Source organism: Dermacentor variabilis, chromosome 11 (assembly GCF_050947875.1).
Source record: "Dermacentor variabilis isolate Ectoservices chromosome 11, ASM5094787v1, whole genome shotgun sequence".
In the NCBI taxonomy this organism is placed as follows: Eukaryota; Metazoa; Arthropoda; class Arachnida; order Ixodida; family Ixodidae; genus Dermacentor; species Dermacentor variabilis.
The window spans coordinates 25,400,437-25,423,374 of NC_134578.1; the positions used below are offsets into that span (position 1 = coordinate 25,400,437).

Here is a 22,938-nt window from a genome sequence, read left to right on the forward strand (position 1 = left end):
GCCTTGGGATGATTACTAATCCGTAAATGCCATCAGAAGCCTTGGGATGATTACTAATCTGTAAATGCCTTCAAAAGCCTTGGGATGATTACTAATCCATAAATGCCTTCAGAAGCTTCAGGATGATTACTAATCTGTAAATGCCTTCAGAAGCCTTGGGATGATTACTAATTCGTAAATGCCTTCAGAAGCCTGTGCACGCGCCGATGACAACAGCACCGCATGTCACTCAGTGCAGATTTCACACACCTGGCATTGTGCACTGTATCAGGGGTGTTTCAATAGTGAAATTCTCAAATCGAATATGAATACTCAAGAAAAACAACTACCCAATATCAAAACAATATATTTTCTGATCTCTAAAGCTACATGAAATGAGGAAGTGCGAAAAGATGCACTGACCAAGAAAACTGAAAAGTTATTGACATTTCGGCTCCCCATGTGGTTCGTAATAAAATTTTTCGCAATAAAATAGATTTTTATTCTGACCAAGGCTCCCATATGGGGAGCCGAAACATCATTAAATTTTCAGTTTTCTTGGTCTGTGCATCTTTTCACGCTTATTCAACATGCGTTTTCCCGGCCAGACGGGCTGCCGTAAATTTAGGATTTCAGTTACATGAAATATGAAGATGTTGTGAAGTCAGTTTAGCAAAAAAAAAAAAAAAAAAAAAGGAGGGAAACCAGGCTTATATACGATGACACATGCATGTAATACCATTCACAATTACATGCCTGAACTGAGGAGCTTTTAGATCGGAGTACATGGCAATGACGGTAATCAAGCAATGTTACCAGGTGAATGAACAGTGTTATGTCCACTGAACTAGAGAAGTGTGATACTACAGAACTGCACATTGTTTTGAAGGGGTGCAGACATGGCAAGACCGGTCAAATAACAGGTTGGAACAAATTGGTATATATAGGCTGCCTAAAATTGAGCCACTCTTACTGAATGATGAGAAATTAATGAGCAGAAGTTATAAGCCTTGTTTATTTGCTCGAGAACTAGTGCCCCTGCTCAACATCTGCCACTATCCTGCAGCAGAATCATGAGTAGCAGTCCTCACATTTGTTGTTGTTTCCCTGAAGACTCCAGTAAGTGTTTTTACTAGTTACACACATAAACACACACACACATGACAATTTTTACTAGTGAATTCTCAAATAGAAAAGCAGAGACTATTTTGATCTGTATTCGAAATTTCGAATAATCTGCCCATCCACCCCTGCTTATTATCCTTCTTATTTATTTATAACCACATTATTATCACACTATAATCACAATTACGTACAAATAGTAATCGTGATTATGTGACTCATCACAGCAGTTTTAAACCCATGACCTCGTGTTCAGCCACGAAACATCATGGCCACTGAGCCACAAACGACGGGGGCTAAGGGAGTCGTAGCGCAAGAAGCCATGCCTTTAGATGCCTCTGAGCATTGCACAAACGGAAATTAAATGAAGGTTTCTGCGCACCTGTTCGTAAATGTCAACCGCCTTCTCGTACTGCTCCAGCTGGGCAGCATACCGGGCAACGTTCAGCATGCATTTGTTTGCAGAGCTGCACAGACCAGATTGCCACCATCATCGTTACCACTGTCACCGTCAGACAAATTATCACTGTTACCATCACCAATTGTCAGCACACCACCGCTATCATTAGCCTACTTTATATCCACCAAAGGACGAATACCTCTCTCCAGCTATCGCCAGCTATTCACTGCGATAGCCAACTTTGAGCCTGCGCCGGCCCATTTCCTAATCTTATCATGCCAGCTCGTCGTCTGCAAAATTCAACTGCACTTCTCTCCTATTGTCATCCATTCAACTGCTCTAACAAACTGTAGAGCTTCAAAGAGACCGTGCAGCACCTAGAGAGGGCATAGTGGCATCCAGTGTCAATGCCACCAACGGCCTGTCTGGTGTTACATTGCATGCTATCAGGCGCTGCCCCATCTCGGAGGCCATGCATTTACTGCCTTTTCAAGCCATGCGTTCTCCTGTGCTTCACAATCAACAGGTCCGCACAGTAATTAGGAATCATTGTATTGTACTTATTAAGTGGCAGCTATGGCACTTACTTAAATATCTTGCACAAAAATTTGGACAAAAAATAAAAAACGCTTTGTTCAGTGCACATGGTTTTTTCCTTGCCCGTCGTCTGCTACAGCTATCATGCGAGTCACTTTCACAGCGCGCTCCCTATACTAAAACATACCCGAGGAAAATCTGGCTCTAGTGCCTATGCATGCTGCTGGCACAGCAATTATTCCAGCATGACAATGATGGGCAGTACATAAGTTGGCCTCAGCTTTGCCCCTTTGGCTTCAAACAACCTTCTAGCTGCTTTTTTTAACGCAATATATTGTTACATCCAATTTCTTGTATGACAAGGATCAGCCTCACATATGCTCAATTCCTATCATCATACACTTTTCAGAGCATTACAAATAAAAAAAACTCTTTAAAATGTCTAAAATGGTCTCCAATAGGTGTCGCTGTACAAGTGCAATTCAGGTCTAACGGTACGCATAATCAGAACAGTCTAAACATATTTGTGCAGTCGAAATAACAACAAAAATTTAATTATAAGGTTTTGCATGCCATAACCACTTTCCGATTATGAGGAACGCCGTAGTGAAGGACTCCAGAAATTTTGACAACCTGGGGTTCTTTAACATGCACCTAAGTCTAAGTACATGGGTGTTCTCGCATTTTGCCCCCATCGACATGTGGCCGCCGTGGCCGGGATTCGATCCCGCGACCTCGTGCTCAGCAGCCCAACACCATAGCCACTGAGCAACCACGGCGGGTGTCGAAATAACATAGCAGAATGCGAAGCAGTTACTGTGAAAGCTCTGCTGCAATAGTAAAGGGGCAGAACTGTGCAAGCCTACCTTGTAGACTCCTCGCCCTTGAAGTAGTCAGCTGCCTGCTCAAAGTGGGACATGGCCTATGACAGAACAAAAAATGCACAACACTAAGATGAGCTTTGCTTTGTTAACACATATCTCAAAACTGGTGTCACCCACAGAATTCGTTCGAAGTGAATGTGACTTTCGAAGCCACTGACTCTAACTTGTACGTTGCAATATGTAATATAACATAACTAGAGTCAATATATAATGATCAGAGAAACTTCATTAATTAGCGAATCACTTTTACTTTTCGAGCAAATAATGTCTTCCTCTGAGAATAATTCAGGTCAAGAAGCAGAACTGTGCTAATGTCACGGGCAGTTTTGATGCTAAAACGTCAAATGGCCCATTGAGTGAACAAGACGGTGTCTGTCCTATGCGACAGCAAAACGGCACCTAAACTCGCATTGCCATTGGTTGAAGCGCCATGTCACAAGCTACGTCTCGAAGCGGTGGTGCGAGCAAGAGGGAATACCTGCTGCCACAACAGCGCGCCAGGTGTTGCGTGAGGAGAGAGGGCATAGTCACGATGCATCACCCTCGCTCTCGGCACGAGCGCTTCTTAGCGAAGCAGAGCGACGGAGGGGCCGAAAGGGAACACCTACAGCAGCGGTAGCGTGCCAGGGTTTGCACGAGGGGAGAGGGCAGTGCCGCATCGGAGGCACGTGGAATTGGCACCGCAGGCTACTTACCGCTGCTTGCTTTACATTACTTGTAACGCAAAACTCGCATGACCGCTTGAATGACCGCTCAGCACCGTTCGATTCGACATTAACGCTTTTGCATTCACAACTCGTAAGAAGTGCCTAGGTGCCCTCGGATTCTGTTTTAAAATTTTGTTAGCGATAAATAAGAAGAATGCTACCCTGCATAATGGAGAGTAAAGAAGTACCAAGCTTGGATATAACAAAGTGCATGAAAAGTCTTGGGTATGATTTGGCCAGTGGCACACTAGATGGCCAAGATTTCCAGAAGGTGCGAGAACTAACTTACACTACCTTGCTGTTTTGACGTAACACTTGCTCTCATTTGCATGCATATGCAAAGCTCTTGTTTCAAGGAAACACATCAAAAAGCTTTCAGCAATAGCTGATAAACCAAAGTGATACTTTTACACCACACTGTGTATGTGCTTACCTTTGCAACAAAACAACAGGAAAACAGTCACGCACCTTCTCAATGTCGACCACTTCTGACTCGTATATTTCTGCTATTGTCATGTGATGCTTTGCAGCTATGGTGAAGCGGCCCTGTAAACACGAAGGATATTCTCTTCACAACGAGACACTCCTATGACACAGTTAAACCTCGATGTAACGAACGTGAATGAAGAGGATTGTACAATAAAGACCGAGACTGATGCTCTGAAATATTTATTTTTAAAGATAGTTCATTGGCACTTTTATCCAATTCTGTGTGCTCCCAAGTAAAAGTAAGTGAAATGCATGCATCTCCCCATTTCTACCAAGCATAGATGACATGGGTGAAGCCATCATTTGTCACTTTCTTAAATATCGCCTCCAATGTCTTAACTGCACCTAGTTCCATGTCAAAGCAATGTTCTTTTTTACCCTGATGTACAGTCAACCGCAAAAGTTTACGGGACGCAGGATCTGCCAAGAAGTTTAATTCTCGCGAAGTGTGGTCACACAGCCTCGAATGAAATGTTCCAGCATGTAGTAGCCTTTGCCACCTACACAGTGATTCATTAAATACGAAGTGTCATGCCTTAATAGTGCAGGAATTCACATTTGAAAGGGAAACCGCGCCCCGTAACCTTTTGCTGTTGACTATACATAAAGAGGTCTGAGTGCCATATCTTGGCTGTAGGACGGGCAAGGGGATTGTTGCGATGCTTCAAGGAATGGATATACAGGCACCTTACGAATGATTTGCCTTTACGTGCCGCACTAAAGAAGCCATGAAGACGGATGAGGAACGCATTGCTTTTAGGTTACAGTAGGTTTTCTGGTGACTTCGGTGTTGCCAATTTCGCCTGTTTCAGGAACTCGTCTGAAGAAACTTGCCCCCAAACAGGTACCCCCCTCTGGCATCCTTTCGCAACCAGAAGACATCCAAGGATATGGTCGAGGACTGGCAAGCAAAGCTTTCTTCACAAACAGAATTTTTTTTAACTTAATGATGCATTCGTGAAAAATTGTGGAATGAGCCCAAATTCATAAACATTTTTAAAAAATTCACGAGTTGGTAGGTATTGGGTAGGTCACACTGAACTCGCAACACAGAATAAAACACAGATGAAAGCATAAAATGAGCACCGTCTATGTTTTTTCTAGCTTTTGTCTACATTTCATTTTGTACTGAAAGCATACTAGTTTCAATTTAATGAGGTTAAATAAATACAAGCAGTACATTTGCAGAGGAGGATCCCATAAACACTGCGCAGGAATCCCAAACTGAAGTTGCTTATAACTAATAATTAGTAATCAACAGATTGACAGACAAATTCTGGTAACTATGCACTAAGCACATAAAACTGAAAAATACAAGGACATTATATTATGATCCATGCATTAAACGTGTTGTACTAGTATTAATTGACAATACAGAAAACGAAACTGAAAAGAAGCTACTGTGGAAGAAAAAAAAAGGTTAATATGAATACAATGCTAAACGTAAGCATGATTTTACTAACATAAAAAAAAAGCAATGAAGCTGCAAATGATAAAAATTTTAGCATATAAGGTAGATCCCTCCTCTGCTTATTTGCGATGGATCCTGACGTCACGCTCATAATTAAAGCAAGTTCGGAGCAAATCTTGTTATAGTTGACAAGTTATCATCAGTAAATGCACAAGTGGTTCATAATTAAGTTGCAGGAAAGGGTTGGGTTAAAACAAAACCACTGCACTCAGTGGACCTCGTCAATGGGATGCAATGAATTTATATCCTAGTAGTTAGAGGTCCTAATGACGATTCAATAGACTGATTTTGCATGCATGAGTTAACGACATGCCAACAAAGAATGCACACTAAACAAACAGTATAGCATTCAGCAAGCTCAATGAAAGTGAGATTTATGACAGATAATGCTCTCTGATCATTTGACATAATAATAATAATATATGGGGTTTTACGTGCCAAAACCACTTTCTGATCATGAGGCACGCCGTAGTGGAGGACTCCGGAAATTTTGACCACCTGGGGTTCTTTAACGTGCACCTAAATCTAAGTACACGGGTGTTTTCGCATTTCGCCCCCATCGAAATGCGGCCGCCGTGGCCGGGATTCGATCCCGCGACCTCGTGCTCAGCAGCCTAACACCATAGCCACTGAGCAACCACGGCGGGTTCTGATCATTTGACAGTAAGGCTGCAAGAAAGCATTTAAAGCAGCACTAAACACGTTTGGCGTGAAAGCTGCGGGACTGCCTCTCAAAATTATCGCAAGACACAAGCATTGGAAAGTTTCTTGCTATTCGGTACAGAGAAGAGCTTATGCTTTTTTTCTTTTTTTTTCACCCAAGATCACCTGGCTGGCAAAAAAGCTTACCATGTCTGTGTAGATTTCAATAGCCTTCAGGTGGCAGTTGACAGCCTCTGAAAAAGAATAATATGACGAACGAATAGAGTGTGATTTCATTCATTAGAATGTGAAGGTAGTCTCGCCGGTCATTACAGCTGATGCTCAACAAGACCCCATTACAAATAGTTTTCTTATAAAGCCCACCCACCCATGAATGCCAACAGTGACAGCTGTATAATTTCCTGTGAAGGGTCTACAGGTTATCTTTCTTTTTTGGCGTGCTGCCGTCCTATTGGTGAACTGTTAAGAGGAAGCTTTAGCCTTCCAGATGACTCCAATACATAAGAAGTGTAGAAATTCTCTTATTGCAAACCTGCTGAATTGGTTTGAATGAAGTTTCATGCATATAAGAAAAAGAAAATTATATTCCAACTCTTAGAAGCAAAATTTCGTTTTGAGGCATTAAATTTCTTACAGAAACAAGTGAAAATAGGCAAATTAATAAACATATATATTGGGCACAAGCCTTACAACTTGGCATCTCTACCTCAAAAATGGACGCTGAAGTTCTGCCAACTGCATCTGTTAGATCGTCTAATGTGGACAAATATGATGCATTCGTTTATATCTCGCATTAAATTGCTGCACTTTTTACGCGAGTCTGGAAATGCTGCCCCTCACAAATTACCGCTGTGATTCAGTGGTGTGCATAATACATTTTGCCCGATTTCAGACATTCCCAAAAATGCCATTTAGAGAATGGTGATATTGTATTCCTTTACCGAGTCACGGCCTTTTAGACCATGATGCTTTACTTTCTAAATTAGTAGTTTTCCAATATTCCTCAAATTCTTTAAAGGAGCATTACTGGTGGCATAAAAATAGAGAAATTTGCTCCAAAGAGTTCATACAGTATAACTTTTTCATGTATACAACTATATTTAAATTTGGCACTGTATGTCGAGCAAATGATGCTTCCATTCCTATGCACATGCAGATAGAAACTCTTAACTAATTGATTAATTAGATAGAATTAATTAAGATAAATTAAGATTAAGATAATTACAAGATATAGATTAATTAATATAGAAACTCTTGAGCTAAGGCTTCCGCTTAAAAGGAGCATTAGGATGAAAGGTTGGTGTCCCCCATTTTCTAGATTTCTTTAGGTAGTTGTGGACTCCGTAGTTTACGTAAGAAGCCTTAGTTTCTCGAGAGCACGACAGATGAATAATTACAGCACCTTTCCTGCCGCCTGGCAAACATGCTTGTCGAGCACAGCACTGAACTTAGACATGAAAAAGGTTACCGTATTTGCATTATTCTACCGCCAACCCCCCCACTTCCCCATTGTAATGCGCAGTTTACCACTCAAATATCTTCTACCGCGCACATCAAGTAACGAAAGCTGAGACGATGTGTATTGTGTTGGAACGACGTCATGGAAGATACAAAGGAACGTCGCTGAATCTTAGTGGCTAGTCGCTATTGTAGTTTGACGTCACCTCCTTTTCGCTGTCTACCCACCACAGAAAGTCATCTTCACTTCCATCTAATGCATTAGAACGGCCACAGTTACAGCAAATTGGAAAATGGCAACCGCAAACAAAGGCTTTAAAAAAAAAAAATCTGTTCAATGACAGTGTGGCTAGATAGCGCGCGTTGAGCTTCTTTTTTTTAAAGCAAAAATCAGCTTCTTATTTTTAAAAAATATTTTGAGTAGACTTATCTACGATCGTAACGCGCATGCAAATTTCAAAGCACATTTTTTATTTTTCAAATGAGTGTGCTATAATCGTGCAAATACGGTATTTCTCATGTCACTGAAAGCGGGGGTGGTGGAGTGCTGTGGTCGAAGGGCACACAACGACCGAGTCACCAAAGGCTGTTAAACAGGCTCCTCCGATAGTTCACTTCTCTTGGAAACACAGGGGCATACACCCTACCCCAGTGTCCTGCCTAGCACTGAACAGACTCAGTTTTAGGTACCGTAGCCACAGTGTGTGTGTATGCATCAGTGGGACGTGGTACCATGAGGCTGCCAAAGCCACCAGAACAGGTTTCGGTGACGAAATCGGCAACCTTTTTCACGTCTGAAGCCACACTGCTCTTGGCATGCGTTTTGAAATGGTCGCATTAAAAGCTAACACAATTAACTATTTGCTGCTCTCCCGGGGAGTGCAGACTCCACAACATGCTTACTAGATCGAAGGCTATAGCCACTAAAGTAATAAAAACGAGACAAGAAGTTTCTGTCAGGCCTCCTTTAAAGCAGTGCACTTGAAAAACACAATACACACGTGTCCTGTTTCAACTCAGTCAGGAGCAACAAACAAGCCTACCGGTACCTGTTCAAATCTAGTGTGTTCTTTTTAGGCAACACGAAAGCCTTTTCACCTTGCGGGTCCGACTTCTTGTAGCACGTGCCAGCATCCACAAAACAGGTCGCCGCGTCGTGTCGACTGCCGTTTTTCAGGTGCAGGTTGGCAGCTTCGCAGAAAGCACTCCCGGCCGCTGCATACATTCACACATCTTGTTTTGTGAAAAACTTGTGAGAACCAATCATGAAAAAAAAAAAAAAAATTAAATTGTGGGGTTTTACGTGGCAAAACCACTTTCTGGTTATGAGGCTCGCCATAGTGGAGCACTCCGGAAATTTCGACCACCTGGGGTTCTTTAACGTGCAGCGAAATCCCAAGTACACGGGTGTTTTCGCATTTCGCCCCCATCGAAATGCGGCCGCCGTGAGCGGCGATTCAATACCGCAACCTCGTGCTCAGCAGCCCAACACCATAGCCACTGAGCAACCATGGCAGGTACCAATCACGACAAAGAAATTTTACTTTTATGCTTAACAATGGCAAGGAGTGCCTCAGCCACAACCCATCAGAAACATGAAAAATGAAACTTAGAAGACAAATGTGTTGATTAAGATTGGCGCAACCACAGTGCAATAAAGCACCAGTCCTCTATGAGCATAAGTTTTGCCAAATCACAGTGGTATTCTCAATGACACACAAGCATGCTAAAATTGCTAATGCCTTCATTTCTGCAGTTAGCACATCTGTTAGCCAGATAGTACATTTACATTTATTGTTGGAAAAATTGCTTACTAAAAGCAATAAGTTCTCAATAATGTTTACAGTCGCAATTCCTGGTAGATGGATATATTTCAGTGCATTGTATCAGTTCAGTGCATGCTTCTGTAATTTTGCTTTCATGCTTATGATATTAAGAAAAAGTTCACAGCTAATAATAACAATGTGGTGAGAGCCATGAACAATGCCAAGGAAGTCCACACAGATGAGCTCAATGTCATTAATGGTGTGACAGCACCATAATTCCTGCCCACAAAATAAACATGTATCATCAAACTTAAAGTACAAATGCGCCAAGGCTGCACATCCAGTTTAGTGTCATTAACTTCATATAAATAAAACAAAATTGCACAGAATGTATTAATCATAATCTCTCTTACGTTGTTCTACATATTCTACACTGCACCAGGAGCAATATGTAGAGTAAGCCTAAGCACCAATTTGCCTAAGTACAAGTTCTTTTGGACAATCTATTTCATCAACGCAGCAAGCTAGCTGATAATTGAACGTAGTGATTACAAGAGAGTGACCACTAGAGCTGCAATTAACAATCATGAGGGCATAAAAGGAAAAATGCAAGGATGATGTTTCGAACATACCACTCCATTTCTTGGCCATCTTGAACATGTTGGCGGCACGAGCATACATTTCACATGCTTCTTCCAGCCTAGATGAACTCCTGCGCACATGAAGATTGAAACAAACAAAATGAAAGAAGGCACAGGCAGTAAGGGGAACTGTAAACTGTAACATAGTATTACTACTCATTGCTGCACTAGATGGTTCATGCTTATTATGGCGTGCTAGGATGTAAAATAAGTCCAGGACAGTGAAATAAGACCAAAACAGGAAACGTCACTTGCAGCTTAGTTCATTCATAGCAGACAGATTCACTTTTGAACGGAGCACAAAAGACCCAAAGTGCTTTTTACCTTTCTTTTTTCTTGTGTGTGTAGCAATATATATATATACATATGTGATACTACTACTACTACTGGAGAAGAAGAAGAAGTGATCGTAGCGAGCAGCTTCAGCTTCGAGCTCTCTGCATTTTCTATTTTATTTTCTGTGATCTCTGCAATCAGTGACAAGAAAACTGGGGGACGTCGTCCTCTGCAATGGGGGACCCAAACCCCGCCCAGCAGTTTCGTCCTGAACGGCCAGTTCATTATGCCGGTGACGTGAGTGACCGCTTCGACCCCAGCATGGTCCCGATTGAGTCATCTGATGGCTCCTCTACTGATGAGATGGGCTCGGACAGCGATTTTACCGTGGTGTCAAGCCGACGTCTGAAGAGAAAGATACGAAGAACATCACCGACCAGTCGCCAGGCGACGAAAAAGGCAAGTGGCAAGCAATCATACACCATTGCATATATACCAACAACGACAACAGACAACCTCAACTCACTGAACAGGCAGAGCCTGTCGGAATATTTTGAACGAACTGCCCATGGTCAAGTAGAAGAAATACGTATAAACGCTCGAAAGAACATCCTCTCGGTGGAAGTCAATACGCCGACCATACTGGAGACACTGAAAAACATCACTCAGTTGGGAAGCATCCCTGTTCGCGCATTCCCCACATACGGCAAGGAAGCGACGACAGGCGTCATCTACGATGTGGACATTGACATTACAGACACTGACCTGGCCAAACTACTATCATCGTCAGCTCCTGTGCTCAGCTTTCACCGTTTTGGACGTTCCCGATGTGTGAAATTAGTGTTCCAATCGGAAACTTTGCCAACACACGTCAAGGTTGGATATGTGAGGCATCCGGTACGTCCTTACGTGCCGAGGCTTTTACAGTGTCACAGGTGCATGAAACTTGGGCATGTCAGTGCAGTTTGCAAGGGTGCAATAACATGCAAACGATGTGGTGGACCTCACGGAGACAGCAATTGCAACGTTGCTGCGAAATGTCCAAATTGTTCTGGTGCTCATGACGCAACGTCAAAAGAGTGCCCAAAGATCAGGAAGGAAATGGGTATTCTGAAGAAGATGGGTAGAGATCGTTCCACGCACAGGGAAGCGGCAAGGGCTATCCGCCACCGCAGACGTCGTTCACGAAACCGACATCAACGGGATCGCAGCCCTCCTCGCGTTGGAGGGACGACAGCTCAAGTGCAACATCCACCCCCTCTTCGTCTCAGGAATGAAGAAGCACGTGCCTCAAAGCCTTTGTATGCCGCGAAAGTACAAGGCGACCCATCATCGGCACTAGCCACATCGGAGACTCAGTGGCCCTCGTTACCATCAAGGCCTGTGGGAAATCCCTTATGCACCGCTCCTACACATACTGAAGAAAATGAAAAGATGGATGACATTGACGTCACGAGTATGGTGAAAAATTTGATGGGCTCCATGCGCAGGATTCTTTCCGGCCTAAATACCCCGGCTGCCAAGGCTGCCGTGCAGCTACTTGAAGTCTTGGAACCACTGCTAGTGGTTCTTCACTAAGCAAGTATGGCGATAATGTTTGAAGAACGGATGCGTCAATCGTTTGTTATGCAATGGAATGCTCGCGGTCTGCGTGGTCGTTTGTCGGATTTCCGACAGCGGGTATTTAAATACCAATTTCCAGTTATTGTTATCTGTGAACCCAATATGGATTCTTCTTTCCGTATTTCTGGTTATGTCCAGATGTGGTCTCGTAACGACCAACCCTCGAGCAAAGTATTAGTTTGTATACGTCACGACCTGGTGTATTTCAGACATGACGTCCCATCGCATACTACTAATGATTACGTATGCCTCACCATAAAATACAGATGTCGCACGGTTACAGTGATTGGAGGATATATCCACCCAAGAGCGAGGATCGATTGCTCGCACCTGATGTCTCTGCTGCAAGCATCGCAAGGCCCTCATATTGTGATTGGTGACTTTAACGCGCACCATCCCCTGTGGGGTAGCACTTCGATGAATTCTCGTGGCAAATACTTGGCTGACTTTATGTGTAGTCGGGGACTAAATGTGCTCAATGACGGGTCTCCTACATTTATTCGTGGCACGTCCTACAGCAGTTGTCTTGACCTAACGTTTGTATCAAGGAGCCTTCTGTCTTCAGCATCCTGGTCGACGGATCTAGAGACTCATGGTAGCGACCACCTCCCCACTTACGTTCACTTTAGCTGGTTTCGCCGTTCAGCCTCACGTTGCATTCGTCAAACAGACTGGATTGCATTTAAGACCTCTGTCGACACCACCTGTCAGAGTATGACATCTCCATCCGAAATAGAGGACATCATTGCCTCTACCCTGCGGGACAAAACTAGAGAAGTCAGCATACCGAGGCACAGGTCATCGGTCGACATACAATATGAGGCCCTTCGTGCGATCCGTCGCCGCGCGGAACGGCGATACAGAAGAACAAAGTCACCGTCCGATCTTTCGAGCAGTCGCCGAGCTCAACGACATGTTCTTCGCCATCTGGAGAAGCTTGACAGACAGCGTTGGAGGGCTTTCTGTGGATCCCTAGATCCAAGACAGCCTCTATCTAAGATATGGCGGGTCATACGAAGTCTCCAGGCAACTCCACAACAAAGACACCCATTCCATGCGGTGGCTCTACATCAACGCCGGACCGAATTGGAGGTAGCAGAGGACTACTGTAAACTGATTGTGGACGCATCTAATGCAGTGACTTCATCCCTTGTCACCATCGCACCCCCGTCACCTGATGAGCGGCTCGAAGTACCGTTTACGATGCAAGAGCTTGACGCTGCGCTTTCAGTTTCTCGACGCTCCTCGGCACCAGGACCAGACGGAATCACGTACGCTGCACTCTGCCATCTTGGCACCGAATCACGACGTCTTCTCCTATCTTTTTATAATGCGACGTGGGAGAAAGGAAATGTTCCAGATGGTTGGAAATGCAGTCGCGTTGTAGCGCTGCTTAAACCGGGAAAGTGCCCCAACGAGCTTTCCTCCTACAGACCGATCGCCTTAGCCAGTTGCGTCGGCAAAGTAATGGAAAGAATGGTTTTGTCAAGACTGGAATGGTATCTAGAGAGAAATAATTGCTTTCCTGATTTTATGCACGGATTTAGAAGAGGCCGTTCTTCGATTGACGGAGTTATCGACTTGGTCTCCACTGTTGAACAGGAAAGAAGTCGACGTCGGTTAGTTGGAGCTGTCTTTCTGGATATTAAGGGTGCATACGACAATGTACTCCATTATGCAATCCTTGATGCACTGGAAGATTTAGACATCGGTGGCCGACTATATACATGGGTTGTTAGCTACCTCAGTGGCCGCACGGTGTATATGTCGACAAGTGATGGCGACACCGGACAGTACCATATACATCGAGGTGTTCCACAAGGGGGAGTTCTCAGTCCAACTCTTTTCAATGTTGCATTGATTGGCCTTGCATCCGAACTTCCTAGCACGGTAAAGATTAGCACATATGCCGACGACATATGCATATGGGCATCTGGAGCCACCCGTCCCCAAATGCGTGCTAGGCTTCAACGTGCAGTGACAATCGCAGCTAAGTATCTTCGGCGTCAAGGCCTCCGACTCTCAACTGAAAAATGTTCTGTGATTACGTTCACGCGAAAACGAATGAGCATGTATCCGATCATTGTTGACGGCGTAGCGATACCTACGGTTACACACCACAGATTCCTTGGCTTAGTCATAGACCGGGGATTATCTTGGTCAAGACACGTCGCCGCACTGAAGTCAAAGCTGAAGAGTTTTGTTCACGTCCTTCGCGTCGTGGCAGCAACAAGATGGGGCCCCTCGGAGTCGTCATTACTCCAATTGTACCGAGCACTATTCGTAGGGTATATACGGTACAGCATGCCGGCGCTCTCAAGCATGGGACTTAGTTGTGTGCGCGCGCTGGAGAGCATTCAAGCTCAAGCATTGCGCACATGTTTGGGCCTCCCACGATGCACGTCAACCAATGGAACAATAGCGGAAGCTCGTGCTTGTCCTATTCGGGTGTACTTGCTCTGCGAGCCTCTTCGAATGTACCTCCGCGTGTTGACCCGACACAGGCACCATCCTCTGTCATCGCTCCCTACCACACACCCAGATTCCAGCTTTTCAACGACTATAACGCGGCATCAGAGTGTTTTGCCGTCAAGATTCTCTCCCGACTGTATTCCGAGAACACCCCCGTGGGTTCTGCCTAAACCTGTCGTTACATTGCAGATCCCTGGAATTACTAAAAAGTCTTTCGTTCCATCTATTGGCCTCAGGCAACTCACCCTGTTGCACATTTCTACAGAGTACGGAGATACTGTACATGTGTATACCGATGGCTCTGTCACACCATATGCCTCCACTGCGGCCTTCGTCATTCCACATATGATCATCGCTCGCCGGTTTAAACTAGACCATAGCTCAACATCAACTGCCGCAGAACTTGTTGCTATCCGGGAAGCACTTCGATTTCTCTCCGAGGAGCGTCCTCGCGCATGGACGATATTCTGCGATTGCAAGCCAGCTCTGCAAACGATTGACTGTGTCCTCAGACGGGGCCCGTATTATTCTATGGCTATAGAAATTACAGAGTATCTCGACCACGCAACAAGAAATGGCCACAATGTCACCTTTCAGTGGATACCATCACACTGTGGCGTGATAGGGAACGAACAGGCAGACGCTGAAGCAAAAACTGCTTTAGATAATGCTTGTGAAGTACGCATTCCGTTCTCACGAACAGACACAAACGCCCTACTTCGTCGCGTAAACCGCAACTCTACGTTGGAACACTGGGCCCAACCAGATCGACGACACAAGCGATTACACAAATGGGACCAAGAAATGAGATTTCGTATGCCTCACAAGTTCAATAGAAACCACACGAGCATGGTGCACCGGATTCGCCTTGGTGTCGCATTCACCAACCGTTATAGAAATATGATAGGTGCCAGTGATACTAGCCCAAACTGTGAATGCTGTGAGGTGCCAGAAACACTTGAACATATATTTTGCGTGTGTCCCGCGTACGCGCAAGAACGACAACAACTTGTCTCTTCCATAGCAAACATCCATGAGAGACCGCTATCGGACGAGTTTCTTTTAGGTCCTTGGCCTAATGCAACCAGCGCAGCCCTGGTAACAAGAGCCGCTGTAGCTTTTCTCCAAGCCACTGGGCTGGACGCACGCCTTTAGAGATACCACAACTCTGTGAATTTGTATATACGCATCTCTTCCTTATACCATCATCATTCATCAGCCCTTTCCCTCCCCGTCCCTTTTCCCCAGAGTAGAGTAGCAGGCCAGAGCAAGTTATAGCTCAGGCCGACCTCTCTGCCTTTCTGTAAATAAATTTCTCTCTCTCTCTCTACTACTACTACTACTATAGGAAAGGTGGCAGTGTGCATAATCACATTTGTGGTGCATTGAAATCAGACCATGGTGATGAAATTGTGAAAATCTATGCCCACTTTAATACACAATCAAAGAATCTATCTTCAGCGTTGGTCAGAGCCACAGACGTATCCCTGATAATAATGTCCTGTATTTTTCTGATGTCGTATGCCTTCATTAAAGGGAAGCTGAAGCACTTCCAATAAATAAATAAATAAATAAATAAATAAATTAATAAAGTGAGCTTTCAGCAAATTAGGCAAATGTGCAGCAATCTCATCCTTGCTGCGAATAAACTTAGTTGTAATTATCCTTCACGTCCTAATCATACTTCACATTGTTTTGCACCCTATAAGGCTGTAAGAACTAAGAGGAAACTTGGGAGTCTCCAATCTGAAATAAACGGGCACAGAAATAATTTTGCCCTGCATCCTCTGCATCGAATTTGATGAACTTAGCAGCACACAAAAAAACAAAAACAAAACATATTCTACAAATTGCAGGGAGCAAATATTTTATTTAGGTCAATTTCCTTTTTTACAGATATTGCTGAAAATATGAAACGTTAAGCTTGCAACTCTAACTCCCCAGCACAACATCAAAACTCCCTAAACCACACTTACAATGCACCTAAAACACACAATCACATATTACATGCCACGCACTGAAATATATCACTGATGTGTAAGCATGACTCTTGCAAAAACCTTGTAAACATTGCAACTAACATACCATTAGCTGTGAACTTATATATAACATTCTTCCACTTTAGATGCAGTTTATGGAACTGCAACATCCGTTTTTGGTGCAAGGTTAGTTTGGAAACGTAGTGCTTCATTTCTTTTTATACTAAAATTTTCTGCCAAATCTACAAGGCATTAAATCAAAATCCTGCTTCCTACAGTCAGCTGAGCTCAGCTTTCTTTCTTATGTGCTGCAAATTTCACTAAATAAGCTCAGAGGTTCTCTAACATTAACAAGAATATTCCTACATCTCATACACATTTGGATATGAGAATCCCAATTGGCCTGAGCTAAATGAAACATCCTCTTGAATGCTTTTGATAGAGTAAGGCTGACAATTCCAACATGCACCTGCAAGCCTGACGGAACAGGGCCATTGTTGTCTTGCCAGCGTTATGACAGCTATCACTTTTTCTTTTCTTCTTCATTATGGTTGTTCGATGGGACGGAACTGACACTGAAAATAGACATAACACTTCTCACTTGTGCTAGTGTATGCTTTGTAGAATCTTATTCAGCATTCAGTCAAAGCATACATTATCAGCACGCTATCTTACAATCCCGCATGCTCAGGACCCACTTTGATGCCGATTTAAGGTAAAATGGATGAAACTCATACAGACTAGCACTACATGCGTTACTGCAGCAGCAAGTTGTGTTTTGAGCACTGGCCAACTTTCAACTGTCCAATCACAACATGCCTCAAAAATAATCCATTTCAACGTCAAATGGCGATGTTTTTTTTCTCTCCTCTTTTTCTTACAATAACTGTATTCACAATTATCTCAGAAATTCTGATGCCTGTCACTCCTCTACGAAGTTTGGTGAGTGTATCTCCAATCCCCCTATTTTAACAATCACAGACATCCATCCATGAGACACGCGGTACACCTGATATTGACATGCGTACTTGTTTGCACTTTTTGAGGGGTCGCATTTCCCGTGCTAACTGTTGAAGTTAACGCTTAGCACAAGATGCACCTGCATGCGTTGGAACTTACTCAAATCTTATCATTGATACTATCTGATGTCTATGTTGTCGCCGAACCTTGTGTAATCAGATTGTATGTACGATGTGAATAGTGTTGCACTGCCTGGAAGGTGTGTAAGCCCCAGCAGTTATGCTGGAAACTTCTACAAGTCATGCGTAAACTGCCGACACATCTGACTAACAGATCAGGTTTAGACAATGAACGACTGTGCTCGCCACTATAATTTTTCCAAGTGCTACTTATAATGTTGGGCACAAGTTCGCCAAATAAACAGTTAGTTTTGCAACTTGAGCTGTGCCACTGGGCTACAATGTTACAATATGATGGTTTCTTAAGCAGTTCTGAAACTGCAGAGTTGGTGACAAGGAGCGCTGTAGCGGAGAACTCCGGATCAATTTTGATCACCTAAGGTCCTATAACCTGCATCCAAAGCAGTCTGCACCAGCGTTTCTACCTTTTTGTCCCAATTGAAAGATGGCAGCTGAGGCCAGGGGTCAAACTCGCAACCTTGTGTTCAACAGCAGAATGGCGTGACAGAATAGAAATGACTACTACTGTATCTTGCCCATCTTAGCACTAAGCCCAACTCGTCTCTCCTCTACCTTTCTTTCACCTATGTATACGGCGCCTGTCAGTTGTCCAAGCCGGCAACTGCCACCGTGGAAGTGTTACACGTGAACAGATAAAAGATTGTGTTATCTCACTTTCCTCCTTTGCAAACAGCAGCTGAATTTCTCACGTTGGCTATCGGATGAATGAGCTGCATGCATGGATAGAATGGTTCACAGCAACAAGTCTTGTTTCTTAGACATTTAGAGGGACACTAAACAAGAACACAGTTTATACAGAAGTATTTTTTCAAAACTTTATTTTTGTTAAATTTGTGCCAATAGGTTGTTTAATAGAGAATTAATGAATGCCAATTTTTCGAATATCAAACCGGATGTCACTGATATAAACTGTTTTCTCGTATTTGGGCTGTGGAGGTGCTGTAAAAGTTTTAGTTTGCTCTTTTACGGCTTTAGAATGCAACATAGTCCATGTTTACCAATAAAAGGTTAACTAAACCCAGACAGACAGTGTCTAAATGTATGTTGTCACAACGAGTTGGTGTGGGAACTTCAAGGTGGCGGCGCCACCTGTGTTTGCTTTCTGCGCCTTTTCTGGCTCCCCAACCCTCCCGTCATGGTAAGGGTGGCCATTTCGGTATTGTAGGGAGGTAATTTACTAATGAAACTCAAATACATGTTTAACGTCCCTTTAATAATGTGTAATTTCTAAGGGTGTACGCATATTCTAGATTCTGAATACAGATCAAATAGCCACTGCAGTTTGATTTGTATGCGATTGGAAAATTTGCCATTCAGAATCTTCAAACATTCGCTTCAGCACAAACATAAGCCATAACAACACCTATTTGAAGTCTACGCAGAGAAAGACCATTGCGAGCAGGCAATGTGCTGAATGTGAGCCGTGCTGTTTGCACAGGGGCACTGGTCAGTGAGCAAAACTCGTGGAGCCAGTTAACTTCTGTGCAGTAACTTCCAGTCATTGAATAAGGATGCCTTGCCTTTAGGCAGCATGCCAATTTGCCGTCTCGATCTCAGGCAAAGCAATTGTTTTACTTGGCCGCCACATTTGCATTTCTTCAAAGTGACGTGTGGTTCTGTAGCGTTACACTTAGCTCCTTCAGCAAATAACTCTCCTACACGCATCCGGTCGTGCGCTGTACCTGTGTTTCATTAGAATCATCACAGTTACACCATATATCACATTTCCGAGATTATCTTCGTTTTTCAAAATTTACAAGCTGCTCGGTTGAGGAATGTCAGTTGCACGTATCAAATAATGCAAATGAGGCTTTTCTTTTTAAACAAATTGCAATTAGCGCAACCTTCGCTTCTTAGTTTAGAAAATTGAAACAGTTCTGTATAAAGGCCGCCACACATTCGGCATTTCTGCTGGCGTCTTTCGGCGTTGTCGCATGAACGGCACCAGAGAGAGCCTCGAGCCATACGAGCGGCACGCGGACCAGTGCCAACTGGTCCGCGCTCATCGAGCCGTTTCCGGCGGCAGCAGCAGAGCGCACCACCCTCAACGTCTATGCCGACTGACGCTGAAAGTCGAAACGCCAGAAAACGCCAGGAAAACATTGAACGTGGGGCAGCCTTTAGATTCGACCGTCTAAGGTTCTTCTTCCCTAATAGTCGCATTCAACTCAGTTCGGAAATTTCACTATTCAATCAGCCCGAGTAATTTGCTAACGTGAACAAACCTAAACTAGCCAAACAGTGCTTTATCCCTTGGCACCATGCTAGCGAAAGAGTGTCATCAAAGGTGAGGGCATGTTTAAACGGCCAACCCTAAATCAAGTTCTAAAATGAACTAAATATGACAGAGCTAAGCAGTATAGCACTGCACGTTTCACATCACATTTCCCTCCACCTAACGCAGCCCATTAGTGCCAAAGTCTGATCTGCCTCTTCGCACGATACAAGCAACTCGATTTCATGACACCAAATTCCAAGGGAGCATGGTGGTAATAGCTGTCACAGCTCTGACGGCAGCTATCACCACCGAGCCAAGCTGGTGTCAAGGTGCAATGATAAGTATGTCTACTGACAAGCAGAAACACAATGATTCACTCATTCCTTTTAACTTTCTTTTCCCACTTTGACCCAGTCATTTGCCAAACAATGATCTGCACTTTCTAGCCAAAATCAAGTTGACAAGCTGTTTTGAAACACCACATACACTGTGATTTCCGTATACATTGAAAGCTTTATAAAGAAACAATAGGTTAAGTTGATTACCAACAAGTGACCCCTAATGATTAAATCTTGCATGTGAATGACATTTTGTAGTCTATTTTTGCAATCTATTTCGTACGGTATTACAGTTAAATGTACGCATCAACAGAAATGTTTCCTTTTTTAAAACAGAAATCAGGAAAGGGTCTTTTGTAAGTGTCCACCAAGTGCACACGTTCATTTCGTCTGCTGCTGAAGTGCTTATTGGCTGGATGAGCGCCTATGGCCTCCCAAAAGACGCAAACATCAGCCCATCTGAAATATTTTTTCTTCTTGATAGTACATTCAGCTCCAACATTTCCTTTGCCAAGTGGGACAGAAGAAAACCGGTCACATACAAACTCAAAACAGCCTCCGTGACTTACACTCTGGGAGAGTGTCCAGTCTATGTGATCAATGGTCTACAACAGACAAGTGGGTCTACATTTCTGTGCAATCTCACTACCGTTTTTTTTTTTATTATTTACTTTGTCTTCTCACAACACGTGCAAAAAAAAAAAAAAATAAGCAGCAGCAATGCAGCGTCCGAAGGCACCAACATTGATTCACTCCCTAACAGTTCCACTTCACAGATCACAGACGTTACTTTTTATTTCAACAGTCAACCAGAATACTAAATGTGTGGATATGCAGGTCACATCACAGAATGCTTCTCCACAGTTTTCCGCGCTAATCGGCTAGCAATAAACACAAGAGAATCATTAAGTGCAGCAATCCCGAATAAGCAGGTTATCGTAATGAAGTCATACACCTTTTGGTTCTCTGACGAAACGTTAGTGACAATTGCCCAGTTAAAGGGGCCAAACAGAGGTTTCTATTTCTTCTTTTCCTTTCTAAATTTGCTTCCGCCGCCGGCTAAAAAAAAAAAAAAGTACAGTGGTGGCTATTTTGAAGCCATAAACAAGCGATTTCGTCATTACGTCGCGACGCACCCAGGCTGCGACAACCGCCTGACTTTAACGAAGCGGGTTGCGATGCGATCGATGCGCTCTGACCCCCTTTCGTATATGCTATTTCCTTTGTCTGAGACAGTAGCTAAACATGGCTTTTATCTACTGGCACCGCACACTGAAAACAGTTTTGCGATACCGCCTGCGAAGGATGCACCTTGTCGGCGACAACCCTTCGATCCCATGCGCGACGTCTTTAAAAAGGGGCGGAAACTCTAGAATGCGGAACAGACTACAAAACCCAACTTGTGGGCGCTTTTTCGGCGATGTTTTTTTTTTTTTTTTTCAGCGATCCACCACAACCGACCTACGTGGACTATGACACACAGGATTATGACAAATAATGACGCGAAGTCATGGAATCGCGTTGTTCATGCCCGCGCGCGATACTGAGGCAACTGAAATGGCCGTGACATCGCGCCTTCGTTTCCTCGCTGGAGTCGCATATACACATAGCTCGATGAAAACGGTCAGGCGTCGTTCCAGCTCTTCGACGCACACACCTGCCGGACATAGGCACGTCACAACTACGGCGATGCCCTCTCGGCAAAATGCTACATGTCAACTATCCTCTTTTGAACAGCAAAGTTATTTTTTTCACGGCTCCGAAGACCTCTGTTGACATCGCGATTTTTTTTTCTTTCTCTCTAGCATTTATTCATTGGCGCACTCAAAACATCGACGCAACAAGCGGGGAATAGTCATACGCCACGGCTACTCGGCAACCTAAACTGAGAGAATGCGGATGTGTGGTCACCACTGCGGTACACAACGGGTCGCACGGCCAGACACGAGAGAAACATCTGCGTTTTTCACCTAGTCGGATCAGTTCGCCGGATGGATGTTGCTCGGTTTCAAATACCTCCGACACCTTAAGCACGCGCGAATGTAGCTAGGATTTCGCAATTAAGAAACCCAAACTTAACATGGGGCCTGAGAGGTATCAGGCGATCACACCACACTGCGGCAACCGCAGCTGAAAGGTCCAGGAAAAGGCTGTCCCCGCCAATGTGAAGCGCGGCAGCTGGTGGCACTCGCGTTGTAGCAAACATAACAAAGCCTCGTCAAAACATTGCACTCGACAGACCCTTAGCTAACCCTCGCAATAGCTACGTTTACTGCACTCACCCAAATAACGACCCGAGGAAGCCCTGCGCCGACTTGATTTTCTTCTCGGCATCGGCGACAAGCTGCATGGCTTTTTGCTCGTTGTCCGCCATCGTTCTGGGCGCACTTTCGCCGACAACGGTTTCGGGGTCAGGCAAGCACAAGGCTTCGAACACACGCCACCAGCTGAAAAACGTCCCGTTGCAGAGGCTTTCTTTTTTACAGCACGGCAGGTCTTTGCAGCATAGCCAGACTCCCGTGTGTATCGACTTGACTCAACGCTTCGTATGTGCGTGCGTGTGTATGCTACCGCCGGAAGTTGTCGTGATCACGAGCTCTGTGCGTCAAAGGATCAGAGCCGTCGATTGTGCAGCAGCGCAATTCTGTAACGTTTTTTCTGAACGTTGCGCAAACGCTCGAGGTATCGCGCATCTGTCGCGAAAAATTTGCCGCGCTCAATTACGCTTTTAATAATTCCGGCTGAGCGCAGCATT

At 44.1% G+C, this 22,938-nt stretch overlaps 1 protein-coding gene across 1 annotated transcript in view; it reads right to left on the minus strand.

Moving 5' to 3' along the window:
- The window catches only part of alphaSnap (Alpha-soluble NSF attachment protein), a 35,928-nt gene extending 13,161 nt beyond the window's left edge, over positions 1–22,767 (minus strand). The window contains exons 1-7 of the mRNA XM_075675139.1: positions 22,466–22,767; positions 10,109–10,188; positions 8,809–8,925; positions 6,439–6,485; positions 4,098–4,175; positions 2,905–2,960; positions 1,484–1,568 (exon numbers count right to left, since the gene is read on the minus strand). Coding sequence (XP_075531254.1) covers positions 1,484–1,568; positions 2,905–2,960; positions 4,098–4,175; positions 6,439–6,485; positions 8,809–8,925; positions 10,109–10,188; positions 22,466–22,557 — 555 coding nt within the window. The 5' untranslated portion in view covers positions 22,558–22,767. The remainder of the gene's footprint in view (positions 1–1,483; positions 1,569–2,904; positions 2,961–4,097; positions 4,176–6,438; positions 6,486–8,808; positions 8,926–10,108; positions 10,189–22,465) is intronic.
- Between the last annotated feature and the right edge of the window lie 171 nt (positions 22,768–22,938).